This window comes from Elaeis guineensis, chromosome 8 (assembly GCF_000442705.2).
Source record: "Elaeis guineensis isolate ETL-2024a chromosome 8, EG11, whole genome shotgun sequence".
Lineage (NCBI taxonomy): Eukaryota > Viridiplantae > Streptophyta > Magnoliopsida > Arecales > Arecaceae > Elaeis > Elaeis guineensis.
In genome coordinates this window covers 34567674-34578967 of record NC_026000.2, presented here as the reverse complement: position 1 = coordinate 34578967, position 11294 = coordinate 34567674, and the positions used below count along the sequence as shown (strand labels likewise).

Below are 11294 nucleotides of genomic sequence, written 5' to 3'. Positions count from 1 at the left end.
AGTCACGAAGCGCTCGAGGGGCTTGAACTTCTCTCGAGTTGTTAGGGGCTTGGACTTGGCTCGGGAGGCCTCCTCTTCAACCACCTTCTTCACCTCATCGGTAGCCTTCACCCAAGTCTCGGAGGCCCAAAGTTTCTCTTTAATGAGAGGTTCACTCGGTTGAAATTGATGAGGCCCTCACTGAGGTTGTGATATCATGGGCCAGCTAGAAAAAAAAATTAGGAACATCGACTAAAGATGACAAGAAATCTGAGCTAAAAAGATAATAAGTCTTATTTCGATGAGACGATTTAGGAGGAGCCAACCACCTCATCCAAGGGATGAGATTTCCTCTTTGTTAATTAGATGAAAGCAACACTATCTTCATCAGCTCCCGGGCGAGTAAATGACCATGGAGAGTGGAGTTGCCACTTTGGACTCTCTTTGCCAAAGTGATAAACCTCTCCTTAGTCTCAGATGAGGAGGGGCTGCCTCAGACCTCACCACTCGAGTCAGTGCCACTAGGGAGATCGAAAGAGAGATGTTGAATGAGGCAGAGATGGGGTCTGTCTAGGAGGTGGTGGGGTTGGAGCTTGAGCATACTCTGGAGTAGTCAGAGGAGCTGACCTTAGTGGCATGGTGGTGACAACTTTGGGCTCATCATCAATCTCCAATGGGTTTGTGCTCGAAGTCCCCAGCAACGGTGCAAGGATCGGAGAAGAAGTCATCGGCTTGGACTTCTTCTATTTTTTTGGATGAAGGCTCCCCCTTAGATATCCATGATATCTAAGGCCGACTTCTTCTATTTTTTTGGACCTCTTCTTCAAGGCCGACTTATTGATTCCAAAGTTAGCTTCATCATTGCAAAATTAAGGAAAGATGGTTAGTATGAGAATCAATGATAGAAAGCAACAAAATTTTCTATGTTAAGAGGAATCAATAATACCCCAGGCAATGTCGGACTAATACTGACATCATATAGTGCCTACTCAATCACTAGTTCCTTTAGCTCTAGCACCTTGATATTGACTAGGCATGATGATCTTCCTTGTCCTTGGAAGGATTGACCTATCCTTATTAGGAGAAAGCTAGGGATCGCCTTTGATTTATGGAAAGAAGTTTTCATGAGTATTATATTTGAACTTGAGCTAATTGAATCTTTCATATGATAGATGTTAGGATTTGATGAGTTTTTATGACCTCTGTCTTGTCGAGACTCACGATAGAGAAACTAAATCATACGATAACTATACCTAAGAATTCTATTTTTTATTCTGCTAAATTACCACCACATGTTACTAGACATCACTAATAGATTGTGAGAACTCACTAGGATCATTCTGGATCGATAATCTTTGTTGGATGTGAGTTAGAATTTTCTAACCTATCAAAAGGTGTTTCCATGATACTATAATGAAGATCATAGCATGTCTTACTATCAGATAGAACAGAACCTATAGGGTCACACAAAAAAAATTTGACTAATCAGATGGTTGAGTTATGATTATGAATCATAATAAGATTTAATTATCAATATGATTGATGATGCAAAAGTTGCATTTAACTAATTGCTAAGTGTTAGCGAATTACAGGAGGACTAATTAGCAATTGGATTGCTGTCTGGCTCAATCTGATTGAGCTATGAGGTTCAAATTAGATTTAATTAAATTAGATTCAATTTAGTTTAATTTGAATTTGATTAGATCAAACCTAATTAGATTATGAGATAATCCGATTGCATAAGGAGATCAATTCCTAGTTTGACCAAACTTGATTCAATCAATTTTCTAATAGAATTAGGATTTAATTTAAATTTAATTGAGTTCTTAATTAAACTAAGAATTAACTTAATTTGAGTGTTACCTAATTCTAAATTGGTTAGAATTAAATCAGATTTAAATCAGTACTTAAAAGAATCCCAGTTAGACTAGGATTCTATCTCCTTGAGCTACCCGATTTTCATGCCAAAAAGGAGAGAACATCACCTTTGTTTTGTGCATGAGAAATATCCATGCCTAACCCCTCTCCATGCTCTCCTTTTCTCCTCTTTTTGATTGGGATTAAATCTGGTTTGATTTGAATTTGAATTGGTTCAAATTTGAATCCTAATTTGATTAGGTTTGATCTTGTCAAACCCAATCTTATACCATCTCTTAGATGCCTATTAAAGGAGGGGATTAGGGGGCATGTAAAAAAGATTTGTGATCAGATTTAGAACTGAAAGGGAGAGCTTGGGCATGGATCTCCTTTAAGGCATGGGGTTTTAGAGAGGAGAGAAGGAAAAAGAGAAAGGGTTCTCATAGCTTCTTCTTCCTCATCATCTTCTTCTTAGTTTTCTTCTTCTTTGAGAAAGTCTTAGAAATTGAAGAAGATCCTAATCAACCATTAAGAAAATGATCTCTGTAAGAAAGCTAGTACTTTGAGGAGATCAAAGAGCTTCCGATCAGATCAGACCTTATGTGGATATGCATAAAGATCAGACATGTGGGTGGCTACACCAAACTCTGAGACATCCTCAAATCTAGATCTGAAGAAAGAGTTCAGTGATTTAGATATATGATTCGATCATAAAATTATTTTATTCTCTAAAATCAGATGCTTTTAATCTTGTTTATCATCATATGAACTAGATCCATAGGTATTTGATTTAAATCTATACGTGCGTAGAATTAAATCTAATTTAATCTAGTCTTCCATTGTTTATTTTTTAAAATTATTTTAAAATCTGTATGCAAAATATCTAAAATCCAACAGCCCTAAATCCAATTGAAACCCCAAGATAGATCAAGGAAACAAAAAGAAAATGACTCTTCCAGCTGTGCATCGAGGAAAGTCTCGTAATGAACTTACATCCTTCTTGAAGAGAAAAGTACCACCACCCTTTCTCGTGGGGGTGTCTCTTCAAGATGAACATCACCCCAAAGAGCTAGCACATTGTAGGGATCTCGAGGAGATCACATAGAATAATGAAAACTATGATTACTTGAGTGGAGTTTAGGGTAATCTGGATAGGAAGGACATTATAAAAATCTAAAATGTTGCTAATAAAAGGATGAAGAGGAGGATGAAAATCAGTCTGAAGAGACTCCTCGTACAAGGCAACTCATCTCTTTGGAGCATTGGTGACTTGGTCTTCCTAACCTGCAACCTCTAGTTGGAAAGATGAAAGGATGAAGTACTGAGTCTGGAACCTTCTTGGATCAGACTCAGTAATACTGGACTCCTTGTTACTTCGATCCCAAAGTTTTTGAACCTCCGCACAGGACTGTCCGAGCCTTGGGAATAGTGCCCATACGAGGAGCCATCCTTGATGATGATCCAAGGAGTACCCTAGTACCTGACCAAGGGTGGAGGCTCGCTCCTCAGTGGTGGTCCCAAGAGTTGTTAAGGGATGATGCATAGTGGATTACGATAGTCACAGGAGAAGGGAAGAAAAATTAGGAAAAAAAACATAAACACAAAACAAAACATAAGGAATTTTATGTGGTTCGGAGTCTCTTGCTCCTATGTCCATGGCTGCATAAATATATATTTTTCTTTTATGTAACAGCAGGGGATTTACAGGAATAGAATAGGAAAAGAAAAATAAGAGAAAAAATCTCTCTCTACAAGTGGCTCCTTCTAAAAGAAAACTCTTCCTCTGACCTTGCACGCTTCCTCTTCTTCTCTCTTGGAAGAAATCTTTCTTCTCTCTCTTGTGAATACTTCTCTTCTCTTTTGGAAAACCTCACACACCCCTTACAAAAGGCACTCAAAAAATCCCACGAACTCTCTCTGTCACTTCTCTTTAGACTCTCTGTCATGTTAGTCAAAAATCCATCGCCCGCAAGCCTTTTAAAGGCCTCAGATCTAGCCCAATTTGACTCGAGAACAAAGATCAAACTTCGATTGCAAGTCAATCAGCCTCCCAAGCAGTCCGATCATGATCGCATGCATCCTTGCTCGTTTGATGGTGCATTCACATGAAAAACAGAGCAAAATCAAAGCTATAAACTACGTGAAATGGGGTGAAACACTTGCTGGTCCATCATGGACCGCAAGAAATGGAGGGGAAGTGACTTCGTAGTCCACGTGGCCTCCCATGGACTGGCAGTCTACGATAGACCACGTGAAGAGTTCACAGGCCGTGCCCCACGTGCACCCATTGGGCCTTGCCCATGGTCGACCTGCACATGCTGGCCACATGCACGTCACCTGGATTGGGCTGTGGCCTACTGCTCTTTTTCTTCTTTTCTCTTTTTTTTTCTTTTAGGCTTTGCTTCATGGGCTTCTTTGGCTCTTGTTAATGTCCAGTTTGGGTGGATTAGGCTCCACCACCCAACAGGAGTATCCTCAAACCCGACTCGAGAAGGAGGCTATCAAGAACCTTGGCTACTTTAACAATTTTCATTTCAGATCTCGCCACCATCAGAGGCCATGAAAGAGGAGGAGAAGAACACACAAATGAAATCAAGAAAGTAGAAAACATGAGCCAGACCAAAAATCGAACTGAAAGATTATGGAAAGCAAAGCAAACTAAAGGATAGAGAGCCAACCAAAAAAAAAAAAGGGGCTCTGGAGATCTAAAAGTCGCTAGTGCACCAGAGAGATGGTGGTGGGTTGTGCACTTCTCCTTGATGGCTGCGGCAGTAAAGAGTAACAGAAACTTGACTGGATAAATAGAAGGAAAGAAAGGCAAAAAGGCCTATTTATACACTCATCAGCAGCCTAGATCGAAGCCCTATGACACTAGATCTTGTCATGTGGCATGCATCAGGTATGATGAACCGCATGGCTCTTCATCGACCTCCCTCAAATCAAGCCACATAGACCAATCCATGAGAGAGTGTGAGGTCTATCGATGATCAACACATGGTAAGCTATGACAGGCCCAAAAATAATCATTGGATCTCTTTTTCAAATCATTACGTGCAGCATTTCGAGCCACCCACATCTCATAATTGCGGCGAGATTCATGAGGCGGTGAATTAATGAATCTCTAAAATTTTCTCTACCAAATAATGCAAATTAAATGCTCCGATCTGAAAATTGGACTGGATGCCAAGGTTGAGTCTCGAAGTCAACTACTTCCTTTGCTTGAAGTGATGAAGTCATTTCGGGCTCGGAAGTGGGGAGGTAAATGTTATGGGAGGAATTTATCGCTCAACCTCGACCTTCCTTTCATCAGGTTATGATTGAAAGAAAGATAAAGGACTTTTTCAGAGGTCAGGAAGAGAAGACTGTGGAATCAAACTGAAATGATTCTATGTCATCGGCTACTACCCAACCCCTAGATCAGAAGCATACTAATCTTGAGGTCAAGATCATACCGATGATAAAAGACAAAGCTCTATGTCATCAAATCATCATAGGAGGGAAGATCATCCCAAAGAAATCTTCTAGAATCTCGATCGATTTCCTTTAATTTCAAGCAAATGAGCTAATATGATGTAATTAATGCCTGTAGCGTACTACCTGCTATCCTTGTGATTGTGGGCACTAGTTCTCTGCTTTTGTCATCAAATTTGGAGGTAACGGACAATTACCCCCCAATATAAAGAGGGCACAAGAGATTATCAAGTAAGTTTTTCTTCAAGAGAAGAAATCCACTTTCTCTCTTATTCTCTTTCTTCTACTATTCTCAAGCTCTGACTGACTTAGACATTTGAGGATCCTCTATCGAAGAATCTCTAGTGAGTGAGAGCTTCCTTTTTAGGTTTCCCAAGAAGATCCCATCCTTGGAGAGCTACCAAACTCCAAGTCGGTAGGAGACCAATCCTGTCTATTCACTTCAGCCCAGAGACTTGCACAAACACTGTCTATCTTTAATCCAGTGTTGCATTTCTAATTGGCAGACCAACATGTCCATCTATTGTTACCTTTGTTCCCATCCTAACTTAAAGGTCTGTATAAATTAAACAAGCATAAAGTAAACAAAAACAACTCCCTTGGACCATGTGGGGCGGCACGCCAAAGGGACCAACTAACACCATACCTTGCGACTTACGATACTTAACATGGGAGCAACTAACTGAATACTGAACCTCTTCTTCTCTTTTTATTCATAACTCTATCACACCAATCTCCTTGGACCATTGTTAGTCTTTCTTCCACCTCATCTATGATGACAATCAATGCTAGTACTGAAATCAATCTAAGCTGTTCAGGAACATGAACAGCTTTGGGTTGATCTAATGATAGGTTCATTTAGGCCTAGCTTAGGAAATGAGCCAAGATTAAACAAAGCTGGTATCGAATGCTGATAAGTAATACAGGCTTGAAAAAGTAAATAGAAGCATGGGTCTTCTTGATAAGAAGTTCGTGTCACATCTCATATGTAAACCAAACTTGAACACATTTCATTAAGTTGGTCGAGCTTACCTTGAGTCCGTTTGACTCTTTCATGCAACAATCAAAAACCAATCATGCCATAATAGCTTAGGCTGTAATACCACTTAACACTGACTTGCAACTCAAAAGCTTAAGTTGTTAAGATGAGGACTGTTCTAGGCTAATTAATCCATATGGCACACTTTTGATTTGTCAATGTGGGACTATGACTATAAAGCTGGAACTCTTGCCAAAGGGAAAAAAAAAAGCATATTAAAAAAAAAAAAAAAGAGATTGAAAGAATGGAGAGTACATCCTACTAGCAAAACTTTTGCAACTCTCTTCTTGGGCAATGGATTGACCTAAAAGCCGTTGCAATCCAGGAAGGCTTCTAAGTGCCGAATAGGTACTTGAAAAAACTTCCAAGCATGTGACACGTAGTTGTGTTGACTAAAAGAGGAGTATTGAATAAGAAGATAATAAAATAAATGCTCACAGATGAAAACGATTATATTAATGACTTTATAGTTCATTCAAGTCATTCTCTCAACATGAAGCCTCTGGCTATGTTCTCAATCCCGGCGGCATCCAGGGATTTTATTCCTTTTTAGACTCAAACTCTGTTTTAGAAAAAAAAAAAAATGTCACATTCCATGTGAATAAAGTCAAAAGGGATTGGAACATTAAGAAGAGGAGATAAATAGACCAACTGATGCGGGGCAAGTCAACTTTAGGGGCTGGAAGTCGGCCGGATAGCTGCCTAACTCTAGAGATTTGGAGCCTCTAATAATTGATTTAAGTGTTGTACAACATTATTAATATGTTAGATTAGTATATTATCCTCTGCAAACAAATCTTTCTAATGACATCAAACAAGCCACCTGTTAGATTGCAGCCGGTCCTCTGTCAGGGTCCTACAAGGCTACACCTAAAAGAGTATGTTTTAAAGTTGGTCATGTGTCCTTGAAGTCAGTCGTTAGCAAACCTATATTTTGGACCCAACATAGGCATGAAATGTACCAAACAAGAATTAGTACCAATAACCAAAATTTAGTTCAACAAATATTTTTAATTATTTTTCTCACAGATATATTAGGGATCCAGATAGTTTTAGACTATGAAACAGGAGATTACTCTTCTTTAAAGCACCTAAACCTCCTCATCTCTCATGAAGATGGAATTCTACGATAGGTCTTCGGTACAAACATCAAGAGACTTTAGCACCATATTCAATAGTACCTTCCAAATAGAGTTAATTATTGTTATAAAATATATAATTGGCTGCATCGAGGTTCATGCCAGAACTTAAATTTTATGCATCATTTTGGATGTGAACTTGGACCTAACACATTTGAATGACCACTCAACACCTCCTTTGAGGAGTTCAAAAAGTTGGGACATTCTTCAAAATTTAAACCCTAATTGCACTGTTGGTTAATGTAGGTCCAAGCCTCAAGCCGTAACCAATTTGCATTAGTTAGAAGTCACATCAGTCCTGGACCTAACCAATTTAGAGCTGTCCCTTAATTTTGATTGGGTTGCTTTAATCTCTTGCCCAGTGTCATTCACTAATCTCTGACAAGTCACAAGAACATCCGTGAGAAGGTGTTATCTGCCTCTTATCATGAACACAGAGGATACAGACAAAACCTAATGAGAAATGCTTGAGGCGTGGGCATCCACGCATACATGTGACTTCTGACTTATTTTTGTTTTGCAAGACAGTCCCACATGTTGCTTTCTTTTCCTTATTACACATAACCATGTAGAATTAAAATAGGAGTTGACATCCAGGTTGGTGTTTTATAAATAGCACACTATAGGCTCAATTCTAGTCATCTCTATCAAGAGGAGCTTCCATAACTTGCTATTTATTTCTGATACTTTCATTGTCCCTCTAAGTGCACCATGATCCCGGTCATTGATTTCTCAAAGTTGGATGGTGAGGAGAGGCTCACTACTTTGGCTCAAATTTCCAATGGATGCGAAGAGAGGGGATTCTTTCAGGTCAGTAAGCTATATATTTTTCAATACCTGCGTAAGGATTTCAGATAACTGTTTCCATATGCACCAATATATATAGGTTTCTAATTCTTTCATCCCATTTTGTTTTGACTGTAAAATATCAATTTTTGGGTGTGTTTCCTTCCCTTTCATTAAAAAAAGACAAAAATGATTCTGCTGTGAAAAAAAAAGGTTGTTGAGACTTATCAAATCAAGATTATTCCGACAAGCCTAAACCAATCTAAATGAATTTGGTGTTGCAAATTCCTCTTCGCCATTCAAATTGTTTGTACAAAAAAAAAAAAAAAAAAAAAAAAAAAAAGGCTTCTATGCATGTTATCTAGAGTATATACCCAAAGAGACTGATGATGTTAAATACCATTTAGCTATGCAAATCTGGTTACGGTTCCTGTGAAATAAAGTGATGATAGAATACTTCATTAACCAATGTGTTTCTTCTTGCAGCTGATAAACCATGGAATTCCAGCGGAGCTTCTCGAACAGGTGAAGAAGGTGTGCTCTGAGTGCTTCAAGCTTGAAAGAGAGGAAGGCTTCAAGGACTCCGACCCTGTTCATTTGTTGAACGAATTAGTGGACCATGATAATGGTCCTAAAGGCAGGTCCCAGCATCTGGATAATGTGGATTGGGAGGATGTATTTGTTCTCCAAGATGATACCAAATGGCCATCCCAGCCCCCAGAGTTCAAGTGAGCCTCTCAACTAGCTAGTCTAGAGAATGATATTAGCATAGAACAGGATAACATGATATGAGAACAGGATAGCTTATGATCCTAAGAGCTGCCATTTTATAAGCCCATCTTGCAAGGATGGAACAAACAAATAGTTATACAAGGAGCAAACAACAATCTTTAGTCCACTGGTCTCAATAGCTAGTGCATAAATTAAATGGTTTTTCAGGACCCGCAAATTAGTTTGGAATTTTATATTCTATAACAGAATGAGAACAAGATATTTGGTTTGAAGTTTTATGCTAATGGTTCAACTTAGTAAGTTTGAAAAGTGAGAAATAAATCTATATCTGTAAATTAAAAAGCCTCTGAAGAGTTGCATGCAAAAATGAATAGACTTTTACATATTTGTATGCATCAATTTCTGTGACCTCAGTGGATTTTTTCACCATTTTCTTCCCCATACTGCAGGGAGACCATGAAGGAGTACAGGGCCGAACTGAAGAAGCTGGCTGAGAAGGTAATGGAGGTCATGGATGAGAACCTGGGTCTGGAGAAGGGCTACATTAAGGAGGCATTCTGTGGCAGTGAAGATGGCCAACCCTTCTTTGGCACCAAAGTTAGCCACTACCCACCATGCCCACGCCCTGATTTAGTTCATGGCCTTCGTGCCCACACCGATGCAGGTGGCGTTATCCTCCTCTTCCAAGATGATCAAGTCGGAGGCCTCCAAGTCCTCAAGGATGGCCAGTGGATTGATGTCCAACCATTAGCCAATGCCATTGTGATCAACACTGGCGACCAGATAGAAGTGCTGAGCAACGGGCTGTATAAGAGCGCATGGCATCGTGTTCTCGCTACCCAAAATGGTAACAGAAGGTCCATTGCATCCTTCTATAATCCATCTCTTAGTGCCACCATTGCCCCTGCGAAGAAGTTGCTCGAAGGCCAAACAATGAAAGAAGAAGAAGAACATGGTGGTGCTGGATATCCCGAGTTCATGTTTGGTGATTACATGACAGTGTATACGAAGCAGAAGTTCTTACCCAAGGAGCCAAGGTTCCAAGCTGTGAGAGCTATGTGAATGAAGAGAGGAAGATGGTGAAGTTGGTGTGAGGTTTAGCTTCCTTTGTATATCAGTCGTTTTTCCAGAATATCCTTTGTGTATTAGTCCCAGCGACAGTTGCATGAAATTTGTTGTTGTAGCCTTCCCACCAAAGGGAGTGGAAGAGTTCCTACTGATAGTTCAATTATTATTAAGAAGTATACTCTTCTTTATTAAAAAAAAAAAGGTTGGCTGATGCTAAATTACCATACTCTAAGATTTGTAGTGGTCTTAGTCAAGCTTTAATGGTAAGTGATTTGGAAAGTTAAGATTAGGAAGTTTATTGCCCTTGCATTAGAATGGGTAAAAATTTATAGTATAATGTGAACTAATGTTTGTCCTCATAGTCACACTCTTGTGATCAGCAACCAAAAGTTCTAGGTTCAACTCTTGGATAATCATTTTCCAAAAGTCTGGATCTAAATTTACATTGGTTCATTGGCTAACGCTTGCTAATCGTATATTCGTACTAAGTGATGATTGTGGTGGTGGTGAAGCTTTTTACAAATTTTCTTCTCTGTTTTGCGTGTTGTTTCCTCGTTTAGTAGTGGAAAGAAGTATTTGAGTTTTCTGAGTTTGGATGTATGGAGATGGCATAATGAAGGAAGAAAAGGAGGAGGTAATCTGAGAGTCATAAGACTCAGAAGCAGAAGAGATAGAGGAGAACTTTTGTCAGGGTCAGGCAAGTTATTAGCACTTTATTGACATCTGAAACACAAATTAGGTTGCAGTTCACTTGCGAGGAGTCCATCCCAACCCACAATCATATTTCATATTCAGATGATATGTTTAAAAATTAACAGTCCTTGAATAACCAAAGCTAACAGGGTTCATTGCAGCATGAAGCCATTCCTCCTGATTTGGAGAACAAAATTCACATTGAAGCAAATGAGCTTGAGTGCGACAAAATTATATAGACTACAAGAAAGATAACATAATATCAACTTATTCTCCTCATATTTGAGATCCCGTATCTGCCCGGTGTCATTCTTCTATATTGCATTCTCGGTGTTTAATGCTTCAAACAAGATCAAACCAATTAGCATGAAAGATTATAAGACGAATAGTCTGGAAAATTTACGAGGAATGGAAGGACATAATATTTTGATTTAATTCATGTATACAAAATGCTTTATTACTAAAATTTATTTCTTCAGTTGAGAATATTAAGAATGCAAAAGAAATCAATATGTAGAGGAACCCTGAAA

The 11294-nt window shown here is 39.0% G+C and overlaps 1 protein-coding gene across 1 annotated transcript; it reads left to right on the top strand.

The window, feature by feature from the left end:
• Positions 1-8121: 8121 nt before the first annotated feature.
• On the top strand, positions 8122-10297 carry LOC105032553 (1-aminocyclopropane-1-carboxylate oxidase). The gene is made up of 3 exons (XM_010907020.4): positions 8122-8295; positions 8758-8999; positions 9453-10297. Exons 1-3 carry the CDS (start codon positions 8197-8199, stop codon positions 10063-10065), a joined length of 954 nt encoding a protein of 317 aa, XP_010905322.2. The 5' UTR covers positions 8122-8196; the 3' UTR covers positions 10066-10297.
• Positions 10298-11294: the final 997 nt, after the last annotated feature.